Source organism: Neopelma chrysocephalum, unplaced genomic scaffold, assembly GCF_003984885.1.
Source record: "Neopelma chrysocephalum unplaced genomic scaffold, ASM398488v2 Primary Assembly neopelma1_129, whole genome shotgun sequence".
Classification (NCBI taxonomy): Eukaryota; Metazoa; Chordata; class Aves; order Passeriformes; family Pipridae; genus Neopelma; species Neopelma chrysocephalum.
Genome location: NW_020897791.1, coordinates 993,686 through 1,013,138, shown reverse-complemented (window position 1 = coordinate 1,013,138; position 19,453 = coordinate 993,686). Strand labels below are relative to the sequence as shown.

At 47.8% G+C, this 19,453-nt stretch overlaps 1 protein-coding gene across 11 annotated transcripts in view; it reads left to right on the top strand.

Moving 5' to 3' along the window:
* ADGRB1 (adhesion G protein-coupled receptor B1) overlaps nucleotides 1-19,453 on the top strand; it is a 292,967-nt gene that overhangs the window by 202,916 nt on the left and 70,598 nt on the right. For all 11 annotated transcript variants that reach the window (XM_027698585.1, XM_027698589.1, XM_027698588.1 and 8 more), the window contains one exon: nucleotides 19,121-19,224. In XM_027698585.1, the coding sequence (XP_027554386.1) occupies nucleotides 19,121-19,224 (104 nt within the window). The remainder of the gene's footprint in view (nucleotides 1-19,120; nucleotides 19,225-19,453) is intronic.

Here is a 19,453-nt window from a genome sequence, read left to right as displayed (position 1 = left end):
CTGGAATGGGCTGGTTGCTTTGACGTTGGCACCCTTGAACCCTTCTTCTTCCACGGGTCTTTGTTTCCTTGTCTTCCCACTGTGAACCAAGTGGGCCCTGTGAACCAGCCTGCTGGGCTGGTGCTCTCCAGGAATGGGATCCAGCCTGCTGGAGGTGGACAGGGTGAGCTCAGGTGAGCCAGGTGAGAGCCGTCCCCTGCCCTGGGAGCTTGCAGGGCTGTGTCCTGCCAGCAGCAAGGCTTCACCCTTCATCCCAAGCTACAACAACTCAAGTGTCTGGCTCCAGAGTTCGTGATGACCCCAAAGGTGATGGATGGCTGAGCCTTGTCCTGCATGGGAAGGACTCCAAGGTGTCCTGACAAAATTTAGGGAGATTGCATGGCTGGAGAGAATAAATTGGGATTTTTGCTGCAGGAATGCTTCTGAGGCAAAGCCTGGAGTGAAGTGAGCCCAGATGTGCAGCTGAGCTGCTGGTGAAGGTCCCCTGCTGATCCATCTTCTGGGCAGAGGATCAGACAGTGTGGGAAAAGCAAAGGGAATCTTTGCCTTGGCTGAAGCAGAAGTTTCTCTGATGGAGACTTTATGTTCACACAGTGCTTGGTATTATTTAACTAAGCAGCCTGGGGACAAAATGGTTAATTTGACATGGCCAGACACTGCTGCTCCCTCAGCTCCAGGTGTTTGGAGTGTTATCTGGATAACACAGGGTTGGTGTAAGAATTTTTGCATCTGAGAGTGGGCTTGTCTGCAGGAGGATGCAGGTTCCTTCCCCTAGGCATGTTTTATTATATCTGCAACTAAACTCGCAGCTCCTCCTTTGGGGTTTAGGCCTAAAATTACTTCTTTCGTCCTCTTTCCAACTCCACTGGCTGGGTTATATTTTCACAACTCATTTTTTCCCAGCCTCACGAGCATCGGGATGAGGCCTTTGGCCATGTTTGGGGGAAAACTGGGGCTTGGATGTCTCCTGAGTCCCCCCTGCTAAGCAAAGCCAAGGGTTTGATGATGCTATGGAGGCTGAGCTCAGGTGAACCAGCTGGGACCCATCTCCTGCCCTATGAGCTGGCAGGACCGTGCTCATCCAGGTCCTCATTTCCTTGGTTTCCCCACCAAATCTCATTCTGAACAAGCCCACGTTGCCTCCCGTCCCCAGAGGTGGCATCTCGCCATCGTTGGTGTCTGCGGTGGTGACATTTATGGTGCCGTTTTTCATGTGCCTTTGGAGCTCTCAGGACAAGAAGCTCCGTCCGCCTGGGTCATTAATATTATTTATTGCTATAAATCTCCCTTCTGGAGTCTTTGGCCCTGGCAGTTTGAAATATTTGTAACCCTGGTATGGGCACAGCTTCTTTGCAGGGGAAAAAAAAAAAAAGGCTGTGAGAGGATTTTGGGATGACTGTTGCTGCTGATTTGGACTTGCCAAGGACAGTTTCCCTGCTTTGGGACCTGAGAGTTGCTCCTGTGGCAGGGAAAGGAAGCAGTTTTCCTTGATTTCAGTGAAGCTAGAGGCTGAAAATTTTCTGTTTTGAATCAATTTGGGAGGCAGACATCCCTAAGCCCTGATGGAGCTGTTCAGATCCAGCTCAAAAGCTGGAGTTCAGACTTGTGTTTGATTTCCCTTGGACCCTGCTATTTCCAGAGGCAGCCTCTTGCACTGGTTTGGCACAACTGCTGTTTGACCATCATGAAAGATTAAAACCTCTTAAATTAAGGAACATAGACAAGCATTTTGGGACTGTCTTTTCGTTTAGTTTTATACCCTGCCCAGCCTGGGAGGGCAATGGCATTGACATGCTGTGGTGCTACACCTGCATAATAGCAGTGCTAACAGGGAATGAGGACAAAAGCAAACTGCAGAGCTGCATGGCAGGCTTGTGGTGGCATTTTCTCAGTATTTCTTGGCAATTTTTGGAGGTGGGAAGGAAGTAGAGGAGGAGCCTGAGGATGGGCAGGAGAGAGTTTCACTCTTTGGTTGTCTCGTTTGAGTTTGGTGTTGTCTCTGCTGCCCACCTGCTTAGGATTGGCCTTTATAAAGTCAATCAAGGTTTAAAGGTTCAAGGCCAGGTTGGATGGTGGTTCAAGGCCAGATTGGATGGTCCTTTGAGCAACCTGGTGGAAGGTGTCTCTGTCCATGGCAAGAGGGTTGGAATGAGATGATCTTTAAGGTCCCTTCCAACCCAAACTGTTCCATGATTTTATGATTCATGCAGCACTTAAGACTGTAGTAAGTCTGCACAAATATCTCTCTGCTCTCTCTCCCCCTCCTTACTCCCTTGTCTGCAGAGACAAGGCTGATCACAATGAGCTCTGCTCTCATTTCTGGTGTTAGCAAAGCTTGAGAGCTGCTGGTGGCAGCAACTTGTAGGGCTGCAGAGTTTGTTGTGTCTGTGGTAAATTTTTGGAACATCTCACCTCTGTGTCAGTGTTTACTGACAGGCAAACTGTGACCTGGAAGGGCTGTAGGGCACCTGGACAGTTTTGTGGGGTGTGTTGTAGCAGAACAAACATGGGTGGGTATGCTCTGGCAAGGCAAGGGAGTGCCCACAATGAGCAGCTCTGTGATACGAGAGGAAATGGCCTCAAGTTGTGCCAGGGGAGGTTTAGATTGGATATTAGGAAAAATTTCTTCATGTAGAGGTTTATCAAACATTGGAACAGGCTGCCCAGGGAAGTGGTGGAGTCACCATCCCTAGAAGTGTTTAAAAAACATGTGCTTGTGGTATTTGAGGACATGGTTCGGTGGTGCGGGGCTGATGGTTGGACTTAATGATCTTAGAGGTCTTTTCCAACCCTAATGATTCCGTGATTCTACATCCCAGAATGTTGCAAGAGGGTTTGTTCAGTGTTATCTCCGGTTTGTATAAATGGAAAGCACCTTTCATGGTGTGCTCCCTCCCCATGGGGACACCTTCTGAGCTCCTCTCTCAACTCACATTTCCCCTTGTGTTCGAAGCAGAGGATAAGAAATCCCTTTTACCCTTGGGAAATTGTGAACCCTGGAGAGTAGACTCTCAGTGTCCCTCTTGGCTGTGGAAAGGGAATCAACACCCAGGTCTGGTGTGATCATCCCAGAATATTTTGGGTTGGAAGGCACCTTTAAAGTTCTTGCTGTACCTTGAAGATCTTCCCTCTGAAAGGATTGTCCTGTGCCACGGGAGGTCTGTGTACTTCATGGAGAGTGCACAGACACAAGGTGGGTTATTTTAAGCTCCTAAAACTCTGTAGGGCTCTGCTTGCTAAGGGAGTGGATCCAGGTTTTCCAGCAGGAAAAAAATAAAAATTATGTTAATGAATCAAATATTTTGTAAGGGTGTAGCAATTCTGACAACATTTTGATGGAAAATGGTAGCAGTTTGACTTAAACAAGACTGGAGAACTTTATTTGGAAGTGAACATTTTAACATTTATATTCTTCCAGCGTTTATCATGTGAGATTTGGAGTTTGGATATGAACAAAGCCTTTTGCATACCCTGAGAACTGCCAGTTCTCATGTTTACTGCAGTTTCCAGGTTTAGTTAATAACAATGCTGCTTTTTCTGCAATATTAACTCTTTGATTCAGAAGTTGGGCTTTTCTGATGAAGGCAAGTCCTGGGTTTTATTGTCCAGCTCAAAGTCTTGAGGCATCAAACCACTACCAGTTTTTACAGGGGTCTAGGGAAGAGTTTATTAGGCTGGTGTCTCTGGGTGTGTTGGACAGGCTGCAGCCAGAGCTGTTTCTATGGCTGTAAGTGAAATTATGACCTTGAGCTAATCACTTCCTTGCTTTCTGCTTCCCTTTCTCCAGCTGCAGCACCCTTGCAGGTGACATCCCAGGCTCAGTGCAACCACATTTGCACAGTGCCCCGAGCCTGAAGGGTGCTACAGGAAGCACCAAGTGCTGTCATTTCCCTGACAGAGCATTAGGAGCCTCCTCTTGCTGGGTTTTAGCAAGAGCTGTGCCAGGGTGAACATTGCTGAGCTGCGAATATTTGGGCTTTTGAGGTCCAAATCCTCCCCGAGCTCCCATGCTCGTGCTGTTGGCACCTCTTCCTGCAATCACCCTGTCCTCTCCAGGATGCTGCTGTGTGTAGAGTGTCTCTTAGGAGCTGATTATGCCTCTTGAACTGGAAATACTGCCTAAGATTTCCTGGGGATTTGTGCTGTTACCGCTGAACTCTCCCGGGATGCGAAGGTGCCAAAGTGGGAGCGATGAAGGGACGCTCCAGCTGGACTCCTGCTCGTCTCAGGAGAGCTTTGTGCTGGGATCTGGGAAGGATATGGTGTAAGTGCTCCTGGGGATTTCTGGGCTTTGCCCATCTCCTGCTCCACAGCAGGAGCAGCTGCTGTGTTTTCTCAGGGGTGTTTTTCCCCAAGGTCTGTGGCAGCCTGGAGGAGCAGGCTGTGATTTCGTAAATCACAAGCTGGGCTTTGCCTTGCTCAGCAGGGATGCTCCTTTCACTAAATCCAGTTTAGCCCTCCTGAGTTTCAGCAGGCGTGGATAGAATGGAGAAGACAAGGTATGAACCAGTTGGGCAGATAGTTTTCCCCTCCTACTCTCTCCCATAATAAGATTAGGAGGAAGAGAGGATGTGTGATGCCCTTAGGTGGCCAAATGGGCCAACCCACAGTCTAACTGCCTCTTAAAAGAATTCCATTATTTTTCCAAAGTGGCCTCTTAGCAAAGGGGCTGGAACGTGATCCTACATGCTGGAAATCACCTTCATTTAAATGTTTGCTCTGTCAGTGATGTGAAGTCTGTCAGTGTGTGTTGCAGAGTGAATTTGAGTTTAAAGAGCACCTGGAGTCAATGTATGGATGATTTCTGGTGGGCTTTTAGAGGAAGGGGATTACTGATAGAGCCTGTGGTGTGCTCCAGGTGCCAGAATAACCCTGGGTTTGTAATTTTGGTGGCAGATGTGCCTGCAGATTGCCCTTTCTAAATGCTTTTCACAGATACCTAAGAAGGGATCCCATTAGCAAGTAAGTGATCGGTGTTTGAACATAGACGGGCAAGGAATGAGAGACGAGCGGGGTGGGAAATCCCTCTCAGCGCTGTGCTTCCAGCAGAGACAACACTTGAATATATTAAAAGAAGACAGGTAGCACAGAAGGTAATAATGGGAGGATTTGGCTCAGCATAATAAGCAGTCACCCAGCATCCCACCTCCTTCTCTACTGTCTGCGGATTCAGCTGTCGATCCAGCCGGGAGTTCAGGAGACATTCCCAGCTGACAGCTTTCCTGTGCTGAGTTCCTCGTGGATTTGCCCAGGTCTTTAACTCCTGACTAAAGTCCAGGTGGTGGGATTGCAGCAGTGTGGGGCTGCAGCTCTTCCCTGAGCTCTGCACAGCCCTGGCAGTGACTCTCCTGCAGGCAAATGCTGCATCACCCTGTATCTCTCCATCTGAAGGGGACGTGGGAGAGGAACATGAGCAAGTGGCTGGGAGCTTAGAGGCTCTGTGGGATTCAGTGTGAGTAATTCCAAGCCAAATTCACCCCTTGGTGCTAAGGCAGTGCTGGCATTACCCAAGTGACCCCAGCAGCAGGGCAGGGCTGAGGTTGGTCCCTTGTCTTCAGCTCAAAGTAAAACCTCCCCGTGAATGTCTGGGATACTGAGTGTCCAGGAATTCCTGAGGGGTTTGGTGCTTATTTTTGAGCTGCAGTGCCTAATGGCTTGTTGCCATGAAGGCAGCTTAGCAAGTGTGACAGCTGCCCTGTTACCCAGCCACAGCGTAGTGCTCTGCTAAAGGAGGTGTGGATTTAAGCCAGGACACCAAGGTCTTCCCAATTCCCCCAGTTTTCCCTTTTCTGAAAGCTCAGGGAAGGAGTGTGTGCAGATTTGAGGACCAGAAATGTGAACAGAGGGTGGTGAGAGGTACCTGTCTGGGGTGCTGTGTTTTGGGGCCAAACAGGATGACTGGTGAGTGTGGGAGGGTGTGTGGGAGAGGACGTGTCAGAGTGTTTGGTGTGGTACCTCCTCACTGATGGAGCACAGAGGTGAGCTCTGCAAGATGTTTTGACTCCCTTCTGAAGGAGAAAAGGCTGAGGGGAAAGAGGATAATAGTCTTCAAACGGGTAGAAGGTGGCTCTGGAAAGGGAATAATCTGCTTTCTGTGTCTGCTGGGGATTGGGCTCAAACTGCAGAGTGAGAGATTTAATTCAGGCACAAGGGAAAGCCTTCTGACTGCAGGGAGAGTCAAGCACTGAGAGCCTCCGTCAGCAAAGGTTGTCTTGAAGAGGCTGGGGGTGGCTTCAATGGCTTTGCAGGATGAGGGGTGAGCTGGGCTTGTCAGGGCTTTTCTCACCCTTTAACCTGTAATTCTGTGAACCAGATCCCCTTTGTGTCTGCTCCTTGCTGTGTTTAAAGAGAGGAATGTGGCAGAGGGGCAGCACGTTTGTGGGAGGTGGAGGAGTGGGATGGAGGCAGATGGGAAAGCCAAAAATCCCACAGTCTGTCCACAACTTCCCATATTTAACTGTAGCTGTTGATCCATTGTTATTTATATATTTATTACCTGCTGTTTGGACCATGGTGTCACCTGGGAGGCTTCAAATGTGGAGCACAACTTCAATCTGCTCAGTGCTGAGCGAGCCACAAAGACACCCTGACCCAAAATAGGTGGAATTCAGCTGAAATTTCCACGTGAAACACAAGGATGCTTGGACAGAGGCGGGTGTGGGGGCCCATGTAAACAGCATGAGGGCATTAGTCATCCTGATCCGCAGATCCTGGCGGAGTCAGGATTGCTCTGTGGGCTTTGCACCAGGCAGGGCTTTACAGGGGTGGTTTAAAGCAAGAGCACCGGGTTTTTTGGGGAGCTTCTCCCAAGGCAGGGGACGGCGTGGGAGCATCACAAAGGGCCTTGTTTGAAAATGGTAACAAGTGGGTGATGGAGGCTGGGCTTCACGGGCTCGTCAAGGTGGGAGTCACAATTAGTGCTAAATGAGATTATCTTCCTTTCCAAAGCGCTTCAGGGACTAAGCACGTTGTGCTGGAAGAGTCAGTGGAACTGTTGGGTGTTTCTTGTCATTCTGGTATAATTCTGCACCCTTCTCCATGGTGCTTTGGCCTGGAAAAGCCCTTCTTTAGGTAATTTTGACGAGCTGCTTCACCGCTGAGCCTTTTATGCCCTGCCCGAAGGCTAAGGCTGCCCTTAAATTGCCATACAGTTGAGGCATGGCTAAGTCATTATTATTATTATTTTACAACAATTGTCTACTGATTTAAACCCAAATTGAAGCAGTTTTCTGAAAGGTTTGTGCCCTTCATAGTTTTGCTGTCTGTGAATGACAGAGTGGACAAACCTAACGGCAAGATTTTGGCAATCTTTGAGCAAAAAAGTTCAATATGTATGGCAAACAAATGTCAGAGTTGTAATTAGGAGTACCTGAGCTTGCAAGTCCCCTCTAAATGGTAGGACTGTCTAGTGAAGAAAGTGGGATTATGCTGGGTGGGGTAACTGTCAGTCAAAACTGTCTGCAGCTTGAGTGCTCGCTGCCTACCTGCCCTACCAACCACAAGGATATACAGAATATATTCAATAAATCTGTGAAAGCAAAATGACTCTGCTTTTTTCCCAGAAGTAAGACAATGCTTTCATTTTTCTTGACAAATGGTTCTTTTCCCTCTTTTTAAACATGGCAATCATACCAGCCGTTCCCCAGACAGGGAATATCCCACTTCTGGGGCCACTTTTGATTTTGTTTATATCAGCTCAGAACAGCTGTAAATCCAGGGGCTGTTACAGCTTTACTTTCCAATCACTCAGCTGTGAATGAGTTGGGTGTCAGGGCTGGAAGCTGATTCCTGGAGTGCTGCTTGGAGATCACTGCTCCATGGAGAGGGAATTGGCCCCAGGGATTCCCCAGTGACCAGCTGTGTGTTGCACTGGGGGCCTGGGAACATACTGGATCCCGGGGGCTCTTTGTATTCCAATGGGAGTAGAGCTGTCTTTATCCCCATAAGAGCACACCAATGTGCTGCCAAATGGCTGAAATCCCTTCATCTCCTTTTCCAAGGTGAGAAGGAGCCCCTGAAAGCCTCTGAGGACTGGTAATGGTTTAGACACATGTTTTACTCCAAGGCTGTTGGTTCAAGCCCAGTTTGGGTCAGGAGCTGTTGCCAGTGCAGGGATCTTCAGTGATCAATAGTGAGAGATGGGAACCTGGCTCCTACAGAAGAGGAATTGCATCTGCAGGGAATAATTAGGGTTTGTTCAGCCTGGAGAAGGAGACACTGAGGGGATCACAGTCTGCAGCTTCCTCATGAGGGGAAGTGGAGGGGCAAGCACTGATTTCTTCTCTCTGGTGACCAGTGACAGGACCCAAGGGAAGTGAAGATGTGTCAGAGTAGGTTTAGGTTGGATAGCAGGAAAAGTTTTTCACCCAGAGAGTTGTTGGACACTGGAACAGGCTCCCCAGGGCAGTGGGCACAGCATCAAGGCTGCCAGAGCTCAAGAAGTGTTTGGACAACATTCTAAGGGATGTGGTGGGATTGTTGGGGTTGTTCTGTGAAGGGCCAGGAGCTGGACTCGATGATCCTTGTGGGTCCCTTCCAACTCCAGATATTCCGTGATTCTATGAATTGGATAAAGGCAGGGTTTAAGAGATGCCTTAGGGGTGGCTTTTGCAGTCTTTGCACAAGTGTTCACAATCTGTGCTTTGGATGAAGCTTTTTCTTAAGGCCTTCAACAGGCAAGGGGAGAGGGAATGTGGATGTTTGTTCTCCAGGGAATATGAGCGTCTTTGGCAGGAATCTTCCTGCAAACCCTGTAGCCTCTGGTGTTCCCCCCTCCCCTCAGCTGAGTCTCTCTGAAGGGCAGGATGCACAGGAATGGGGAAGGCATGTTTTGGGGGGGAGCTGCTGGTCTGGCATCACTCACCACCACCACACTGATAGTAAAACAAACAACGGGCTGTTTTGGAATAATTTGGTGAAATGCTGTCGCCTGGCATGGAACCAAAACACTGCTTAAATCAGGATAAACACAGTCTGGATTCTACTCTCATTTTCCATCCCCAATCTGCCACGGACTTATTTTATTTTAGCTGTGTGTAAATCTTACCACATTTCCCTGCAAGGTGCTCAGAGCTGCTGCTGTGAAGCTACAAGAGAGGAGGACAACCAGCTTCCAAATCAGCTGCAGGATTTGAATTGGTTATTCTCTGTGTAGTACATAGAAAGGGCAATTCCCAGCAGAAAGAAGCAGGAAAGAAGACTTATTTTTAATGTGCCTAGAGAGGATATAGAGAGCATATAGAGCATATGTCCCTGTGGTAAAATAATGCTAGTAATAGCAATGGTAGTAACAATGATGATGATGATGATAATGGTAACAATAATAATAAATTCCATGGCAGAGGTGGCTCTAGTGCTGTCCTGTAATTGTCCCTAATATTTAATTTTTATAATGCTCCCTGGCTTGTGCCAACCAGCAACGTCCAGCTGCGGTTCAGGGCATGGATTGCCCCATGAATCATAAAATCATGGAATCATTAAGGGTGGAAGAGACCTCCAAGATCATCAAGTCCAACCTTCGACTGAATACCACCGTGCCCACTAAATCACATCACAAAGTGCCACGTCTGCTCCTTTTTTGAACCCTCCCGGGGGTGGTGCATCCACCACTTCCCTGGGCAGCCCGTTCCAGTGCATAACCACTCTTTCAGTGCAGAAATTTTGCCTAATATCCAACCTGAACCTCCCCTGGTGCAACTTGAGACCATCTCCCCTTGTCCTGTCATTAGTTGCCTGGGAGAAGAGATCAACCCTCACTTCACCACAACCTCCTTTCTGGGAGTTGTGGGGAGTGAATGTTGCACTGAGCAGTATGGACAGGACCCCTCTGTTTTGAATGTGAATTTGTATGAATATCTATATCATATATCCACAACAGAGTGGATCCTGGACCATTTGATTCTCCTGGACTGACAGAATGAAATGAGGTTTGCTCTTTACTGCAGTGCCTGTGTCAGTGCTGCTGCACAATGCGATTAAAGTTCACTTCTGCCTCCGTTCTCTCAGAATCAGAGGACACATACCCGTAGAGGAATAGGCCATTTTGGTTATTACCAGCTTTATTGTGGAAAATGGTTTTATTTTCTCTTCAGTATGCTTTAAAGGGAAAGGCTGCGACAGAGCAAGCTTTCCATATGCGTGAGAAGCAAAGATTTAAAAGCCAGGCATTCTATCTGGCCAGCTCACAAACAGTTAAGCCAAGAGCTCTCTCCTCTCTCTCCTCCATACCTCCCCATGTTAACATTGCACAGCAGAGAATGAGATGCTGGTTCTTGATTGTCCTGACATAGCCCCAGGAACCCCCTGAGGCATTTACACACCGCAGCGATCCACGCTGAGTTAAGCTTTGGAAGAGAGATGGAGGCCAGTATTATTCTCCTCCATTTCCAGGGGATCAAAACAGGCCCCTGAGACGCTAAAACCAGCGTTTGCCATCTAAAGCAGATCAGCTGAGAGGCCTTTGAGAAAGATTGGCTAAAGTGGTGGAGCCACGTGGCCACAGTCAACCTGCAGGCAAGCTGGGAATAGACCCCTACTCTCCTCCATCTCCACCCCCACCCTCCTCCTTGAGGTCTCAGCAGTCTGATTCCCAAACTGCAGCCCACAAAAAGATGCAAAGTGACTCATGGCTGCTCCTCAGAGCTCCATAAAACAGGGATTTCAGCTGCTTGGCCAAGCAAAGAGTAATCGGAAAGGGGCAGGGAGGGAATAAAGCACAGTGCGTTTTAAGTAATGACAGTGGGAATGTTTGGGGCAGAAGAAGAGTGGTCCTCAGCATTAACAGGTGAACCTGACCCATCCCTCCTCGACATCGGGATTGGAAATTTGAGGCTCTGGGAGCGCAGCGCGGTCGCTCAGGGGTGGCAGCGAGCTGACCGTGGTGCTGATGACTGGCAGGTAGATAATGCGGGCTGTTAACTCCCGTAATTCCCTGCCAGCCCGCAGGAAACGATCCTGACAGTTCCCATTTACAGGGAGGCTGCGTGGCCACTCCTCTGCCCTCAGAGCTTCATCAGGGCTGTTTGCTAAACACAGATTGCCACGTTGGATCTTGAGAGCAGGCTCAATACCCACCCAGGAGCTGGCAATTGTTAATAAATAGTAGCACGTTAAGACTTCTCTCGGGGTGATTTTTGTGCTCTGTAATTACCCGGAATTGCCTGTTAGACCAGCCAAATTACAGAAAAGGAGCCCTCAGCTCCACAAATGCGTTCCTGATAATGGGTGACTATTAGCTTTGACATGGGAAGCCTGTGGTTGTGATACAAGGGGAGCAAAACAAGGGAGAAATCCTCTGGACCTGTCCTGCAGTGGCAGGGGCTGAGCTCGGCAGGATGTCACGTTTTCCAGAACAAAGTTGGGAAAAGATAATTTATTAATGATTCCACTAAGTGACATCTTCATGCAGGGATCTCAAAGCCCTTCTCAGAGGTTGGATGATGGAGAAGAAGAGGCTCTGGGGGGACCTTTTTGTGGCCTTCCAATAGATAAAATTTTATAAGGAAGATGGAGAAATACTTTTTTACCAGGTTTTGTTTGAGATGGAGTTAAATTTCTCCAAAGCAGCTTGTGTGGGGCTGCATTTGGATTTGTGTTGAAAACAGTGTTGATCGCACAGTGATGTTTTAATTATTGGTGGGCAGTGCTTACACAGCACCAAGGCCTTTTTTGCTCCTCACCCCACCCCACCAGTGAGAAGGCTGGAGGTGCAGAAGAATTTGAGAGAGGACACAGCTGGGACAGCCAACCCCAACTGCCCAGAGGGATGTTCCAGACCATATTATGTCACGATCAGCCGCTAAGCTGGGAGAGTTGGAGGTTGTTGGAGCTGCCATTGCTGACGTAGTGACAGGACTTGGGGAGAGATTTTTCCCTTGAGGGGGGTGGTGGTGAGGCCCTGGCACAGGTTGCCCAGAGAAGCTGTGGATGCCCCATCCCTGGAAGTGTTCAAGGCCAGATTGGATGAGGTTTTGAGCATCTTGCTCTAGTGGAAGGTCCCATCCAACCCAAACCATTCTATGGTTCTGTGAAAAAGAAAAAAAAAAGGCTCTTCATCCCTCCCTGTCTTGCAATTAGTGGAAGAAGTAGGTCTTCCAGGAGATGAAAACTGAGTCTTCCCTCAAGCAGGACCCACTTTCATCCCAGACCTCAGCAACAGGCATGTCCTGGCATGACCACCCTGGACACCAGTGCTGGTTTCATGGATATGTGATGATGGTCAGGAGAACGGTGGGGTGTGAGCAGCACCTCCTTATTCAGTGGGTCTACTCCTTGTGTCCTTCACATCTGCCCCTTCTGCAGGCTCTGTAGAGTCCCCAGGGGTGGGCACACACATTGTGAGCTGAGTTGTGTCGTTCTCACCCAGGTGAAGGTGTCATGGCATCACTCAATACCAGAGTCTTAAAAGACACTGTTTATTGCTGTGCATTCCTGCCTTTTGGGATGGCTGCTGACCTTTTTAGCAGTGGTTGTACTGGTGTAGAGTACAGGTGCTTTACTATCCCAGTGAGGTATATATGTGAATGAGAAACCTAGAATCCAAGCAAATGGGGTTCAAAAAATCAGTGTTTTTTTGGTAGATGAGAATAGCACATTCACCTGTTGCTCATTCAACCCTCTTGAGTTGCTTTCTTTCAGCACTGACACAGACCCTTTTGTTTAGAAAGCTGTTCATTCTGTGAGTACCGGTAAAATCATTATTTTCCAGCAATTTTAACAGCTCTCTCCCTGCTTTGGCAAGAGTTGTCCAACCAGCAATGAAATCAACTCGATGGGGCTTAAAAAAGCTGCTCAGGAATCATGAAAAGCTTTTGGGACAGTGGCATAGTGAAGTGGTTTCTGAGAATTCTTGGAGTAAATCACACCCACCTGGTCCAGTTCTTTGTCAGAAGAGTGGGATGAGTCTCGTTGCTTTGAGCTCATGACCTGGGGGGAGAAGGGGATGGACTTTCTTGATCTTGCAGAGATGGATGAAGGGGGAAATCTGATCCCAACCTGAGGGTATCAGAGGGACAGTTACAAAAATTATAAAACCAAATTCCTCTGGCTTGTCCCTGATGGTTTAACAAGGGGAAAAGCCACAAACCGGAGCTTGTGAGGTTCACAGAGCCACAGAATCCTTTAGGTTGGAAAAGACCTCTGAGACCATCAAGCCCAACCCAGCACTGACAAGTCCACCACTAAACCATGTCCCCGAGTGCCACATCCACACATTTCCTTAACACTTCCAGGGATGGTGATTCCACCACTTCCCTGGGCAACCTATTCCAATGCCTGACCACCCTTTCAGTGAAGAAATTCCTAATATCTAATCTAAACCTCCCCTGGTCATTTTTGACCTTGGGAAAAGCCCTGTCCCCAGAAGAGTGGTGTAGCCCTGGAATGGGCACCAACAGGGTGGGAGCTCTCCATCTTGGAGAATTCCCAAAGCTTATCCAGACAAAACCAACACCTGATATTAGTGGTAGCCTTGCTCCAAGCGGCAAATTGGATTGTAAAGCTGAAGTTGTCCCTTGCAACCAGTACTTCTGTAATTCTCTGACTTCATGAATCTTTAATTTCAGATGTGCAGGAAGTCAGGCTCAAGGCAACCATTACAAAGAGCAAACACATTTCTAAAACCAAACAAAGCCCAGCCCCCCAAATTCCAAACTCATATGCCTGTGTTTAATTTGGGAGCATAATAAAGGTTTTAATTTTTCGGTGACTGTGTTGGTTTGATGTTGTACCTATAAAGACTTTGTTCAGCTTTTCTCAGGATCAAGGATGGAAAAAGCAGAAAGAACAGCTTGTAAGGTCTGGGGCAAACTGCACAGCATTAAGAAATATTTTGTTCTAATTGGAGGCTGTTTGACCCTGGAGCCAGAGCAGGGTAATGGAACAAGCACGACTCGAATGAAGTCGCTTTTCACCGCATTCTGCGGAAAGCAAGAGAAGGAAAGAGAGAAATGCAGAGAATTTCAAGGGGGGGGAGCCGGAGAGATGCATTAAGGGCAAGAAGAAAAGGCAGAATATGTCATGGGAAATGGCCAAAGGAAGGGAGACAAAAAAGGCAAAGAAGAAGAGCAAAAATTAGGGAGAAAGGAAGAGAAAAGGAAACAGAAAAGGAGAAGGAAGCAAGGTGAAATTGCGAAGAAAAGGAGGAGTGTCCTTCTGCCCTGCCAGGCAGAGCGATGAGGTGGCAGGACAGGAGCAGCCCCAGGCAGGAGCGCTCGTTATTTCCATCCTGGCTGATGTCATTGATTGCTTCTCCCCTCCCTTGTCATGCCTGGTGACAGAGTCCCAGGAATTGCGACTCACAGCAACCTGCTCTGTTCCTGATTGGCCCAGAGAAAAGTTTTCTTTCCAGCTCCAAACCGTCACGGCTTCATCTGTGTTTCAAGGTGCTCCTGGAGAAGGTGGAGACCCTTTTCCTGGCCTGTCTTTTGCAGACAACCAGTTTCTCTTTAGCTGTGGTGCTGGGAAAATCCCATAGGATTGCTTCCTCTCTTACCTTGAGGTCTTTCTGTTGTCAGCATTACTACTTTTTGAATTGACCTTGTTTTTCCCCTGCTTTTCCTCCTTTAAGGAAATTTCCCTCGCAAGGCTCGGATTCAACAGCATCCAACCACCTTCTGTCAGGGGGTTTAATTAGTCAGAAGAAATAAAACAAATGAGGATTTGTTTGCCAAAGGGAAGAAGAGGGGGATGGGGAAAGGAAGATGGGCGGGACAGAGAAACCTTAATAACGAAGAAAGAAAGCAGAATCCTAAGTTATGTGGGTCTGAGGCTTTAGGACTTGTTTAGGATGAGAAGAAATTGCCTCAAGTAGATTAGACATTAGGAAAAATTTCTTCATGGAAAGGGTTATAAAGCATTGGAACAGACTGTCCTGGGAAGTAGTGCAGCCACCACCCCTGGAAGTGTTCAAAAAACATGTGGATATGGCATTTGAGGACATGGTTTAGTGGCGAACATGGTGGTGGTGTTGGGTTGGTGGTTGGTCTTGCTGTTCTTTAAGGCCTTTTCCAACCTTAATGATTTTATTATTCCAAAAGGAGCAGCCAGTGTTTTTTATGGTTATCCACCCTCATGATCCCAACAAAAATCTCATCACCAGCCATTTCTTCTCTGTGGGGTGGAGGGATGAACTTTGTGGCATCTCTTTAGCAACAGTCCTTCCACTTGGCATGGCTTTTGTGAAAATTTGGTTAAAAGATGAGGAAGGAGGTGCAGATCAGGGGCTTTCCTGTGGGAAGGGCTGCAGAGAGACACCAGTTATTACACCAAAGTCTGGCTTCCAACGGGCCAACTCATCATCTGTGTAATGCCTCGTCTGTGAGCAAACACTTGACCTAGGAATAGTCCAGCACATGAAATCTCTTCCTTAGCTGATGGAGGACCTAGGAGAGGGTTGTGGGTGATGTGGGAAAGGGGATTGAGAAAGAAGTGAAAGAACCTGAGTCTTCTGGGGAGTGGAGGGATATCAGAGACGATATGGAAGGGAGGGAAATTAGAGATTCCTGTGTTGGGATCTAGGGATGGAGTCTGCTCATCCCTTACTAACCAAACTCCATTCCTTCAGTTACTCCTGGGTGGTTTAGGAGCGAGTTACGTGTTGGGCTTTTTTTGCTTTAATGGAGCTCCTCCCCCACTTTTATCCAGTTACCCATGAAAAGTCAGTGAAATGAGACCTACTTAAATCAAATGTCACAATCGATGCTCATCCCAGGCCACCGTTTGTGCGATGTGAACTCACATCGCCGTGAGGGAGGAGCAGGGACAGGAAAAGGGTTGGGAGCGAGCTTGGAGAGAGAGAGAGCAAGGAGCAATCCATGTCTGATCAGAGCTTTTATCACAACCAGGCATCTCTAGAGTGGGACAGAACTGCTGCCCGCCTGGGTTCTGCAGGGGGGAAAAGCAAAGCTGTGGCTTCTTACCCAACACTGCATCTGTCTCTCCCATACACAACCCCTAAATCAGAGTCCATTCCACATTTCAATTTATAAGGAGAAAGATATGCTACTTCAGCACTCATGCTGCCTGGATTATGTCCAATCTCAATTTTGTTTGATGGAATATGAATCAAAATGTTGATATTTTCATTGAAGTACCTCTGCATTCACCTCATCCCCCAAAAAAAATGCTTCTAACCTTCTGTGAACATTTGGCAGGAGTGAATTCTCAGGATGGAAAACACAGTCATATGACTTGATGGTAAAAATTGCAGTGATCTAATCTCTATAGAAGTTTCGGGGAAGGATCTACATGTGAGCTGAAACATTTTTTCACAAGCATTTTGGGAATCCGCGAGTGGAGGAAGATGCAGGATGATACAGGATTGGTGAGGTTCAGCACCCTGTTACTCCTGTTACCTCTGCAGTTTCTGCACAACCGTTGTTGGTTAAAGGGACTGAGAGGTTGTTTTAAAGTTCCATAATTTCTGCAAGTTGAATTAGGATTGGAATCCAAACCCTATCAAGGCTGGGTTGGATGGGGTCCTGAACAACCTGGTCTAGCTGAAGGTGTTCCTGCCCATGGCAGGGTGTAGGAATCAGATGATCTTTAAGGTCCCTTCCAACCCAAACCAATCTGGGATTCTGTGATCTGTGGTCTAGTTTTGGAATGTCCTAAGCCTCCTGTTTCACAGAATAGACTCAAGGAAGCTGGGGGACATTGCAGAGAGGTAGCTCCACACTGCAGCGGTTCTGCATACAGTGAAGATCCCTCAAACAACCTGTAGTCTTTTGGGTGCTTATTCCAGCTGAGAATTCAAGCCATTGAATGTGTGGGGCATCCCATCTTTAAGGGGAAGGAAGCACCCAAGATTTGTGGTCAAAAGGAACGGTGAAAGTCAGAGGGTCCACAAGAACTTGCAGAGTTTTATTAATAAGTGACACACCTGTCATGGGAATTGGGACGTTAGTCCCTGATCTCCTGGGATAAGCACAGGGCATTTTGGATAAAGGGATAGGGTGAAAGGGAAGAGGGAGAAGGTGGATTAAAGAGAGAGAGAGAGAAAGAAAGGAAGAAACAAGGAAAGGGAGAAAGAGAGATCACCAGTCCTGGCTCCAGCATTGTCCAGGATCGTGGGGTGCCTGTGCCCCCAGGCTTCAGAGGGGTACCTTTTATAGATAAGTTTTCCCTGCTAGTTTCTAACTTTCTATGCAAATTAGTTAACATACACAGATCATTCTTCTAGACCTTTCTGGAAATGGGTTGGAGTCTTCAGGGGTCTTTGGTGGTTCTTGATTATACCCCTTCACTGCATGCCCCGTTCTCAACCTCATTCCTGCTCTTGTCCTGTGTTGTGCTTATTTCCAGGAGCCAGGGCGAGGATATTTGTCCCAGAAAAGTGCTGCCCTACCTCCAAATGGCTCCTTCTCCAGCCACTACAATCCTTGGTTGGCTCCACAGCCATCTGCATTGGCTCAAGCCAATGCTTGAGACATACACGTTAACCCCCTTATCCTCGAGGCTTCTGCAGTGTGTCACTCCATTTTGTGTCAGGTCCTCTAGGATCTTGTGCCAGCCTTCCCAACAGCTCCTCTGGGGTTCACTGCACTAGTGTGGTGAGAGTATTTTCCCTCATTAATTCACCCCGATGAGTTTCAAAACATGGGGAGTTAAATCCTCACATTAACTAATTAATTCCCCCTCCAAATATGTGAGGCACCCCTGGTCAACATAAGCAAATAAGGAAGATCTTACCTTACCAAGTCCTTCAAAATCCAGGGACAATTCAGCTCAGACCCCTCTGTACCAGGGTTGTTTATCTCCTCTTGAGGGTGGGCTCTGTGGAGTAAACCTGTGGTGACTGTGGGCCTTGAGTGAAGGGACACATGTTTGCTTTGCCCATGTGTTGAGCTGGCCTGGCTCCATCTGAGCACTGCACTGAGCCTTGCCTGATATATTTTGCTTTGCAGAAGGCTCAGTAGCCTGGAACAGAGCTGCCACAGCCTCAGCCTCGTGGCATCCCGCTGACTGGAGGTTCAGGTTGAGCAGCCTCCTGCCTGCCAACAAAACAGTACAGTCAAGTCCTTAGAGGGCTGCCTGTTCCATTCCCAAATTCTTGCATAGTTGCCTTTATTTGTGGGCTTTTTCCCCCTTGTGCTAAGCCCTTGCTGTGTCAGAAACCGTCTCGTGTCCATGGGGGACGCGATAGGTGTTGGTGCTGTGCCAATGGAATACCAGCCCTGAGTGGGGTCCTGCCCCTCTGCACATGAGCTGATCCCTCTGAATAAAGGGTTCTGCATGGTGGGTCTGTGCCTCTCTGCCTCTCATGCCAGCAGAGATCACTGATGTGGAAATGAGCCTGCAGCAGGGAAAGCCAAGTGGGATCCAGATCCTCCCTCCGAGCTGAGGACAAGCGAGTTTAGTGGTATCAGTCTGGCAGATGTTGATTGGTTACACAGTCACAGGCAGAGAACTCCATTAGGAGAGGTTACAGCAAGTGTTGGGTTGTGTCTGCAGATCTTTTCTGTTTAGAACCATCCCAACCAGGTTTTCCAGTCTGTATGATCCCTTTATATGAGGAAATGCCTCTTGTAGTAGTGTAAGAGTAGTGAACTGATGGATGTTATGGCTGGATTCTGGGTCCCTGGGGAGGACATACACCTTGTTTTTCCTTTGCTTGCTTCACTTCATCCTTTTCCAGATGAATGTCTGTAGCTGGTGGAAAATTTTCACCTTCTTTTCATCCTCCACCCTTCATCACCACCATTCCCAGAAGAGCTCACTGGTAATTGTTCCAGTGCAGGCATTGCCTTCTGCTGTTGCCTCATTAATTACCTCCCAGTTTCACACTGGATGGGAAGGGTCTGATCCTCCTCTTGCAACCCACATTTGCCTTCCATGGAAATCAGAGTTGTTACCCAGACTTGACACTGGTGCATGTGTGTGGGTGTGGGAACAGAATCAGGTCCAAAAGAAGTCTGGGCCAACCAGAAATAGATCCTGGTCTCCTTTTCTCCTTATTTGTTTGTACAGTGTGATGTGAAGGTCAGGTGAGTTGACACAGTGACAATTAGGAGGAAAATTCTTGCCATGAAATTTTGCTGGTAGAACTGTTATTTTATTTTTTTTCCTGAACTTCTTCTATTTCTTTCTTTCTTTTTTTAATGTCTTACTTTCTCTCTTTCAGAACATGGAAAAGGTGCTGGTCCCTTCTGTCACGTTAATTGTAGGCTGTGGAGTATCTTCGCTGACACTTTTGCTGTTGATTATCATTTATGTCTCTGTTTGGAGGTATGGCTTTCATTCTCTTCTCTTCTCTTCTTCTTGGGGAAAGTAACTGTTTTTGATCTGCATGGATCCTGGAGTGTTTGCCCTCTGGTTTTGGGTGTCTGGTGCCTGAGGAAGAGCTGTTTGGTAACGAGTGGGTCCTGCAGAAAGTCATCCTGGTGGCTTAGCTGGCATTGTTCTTTCCTTTCAGTGCCAGAGAAATTAGTAGAGTGAAGTTAGTGCCATGGCCCCA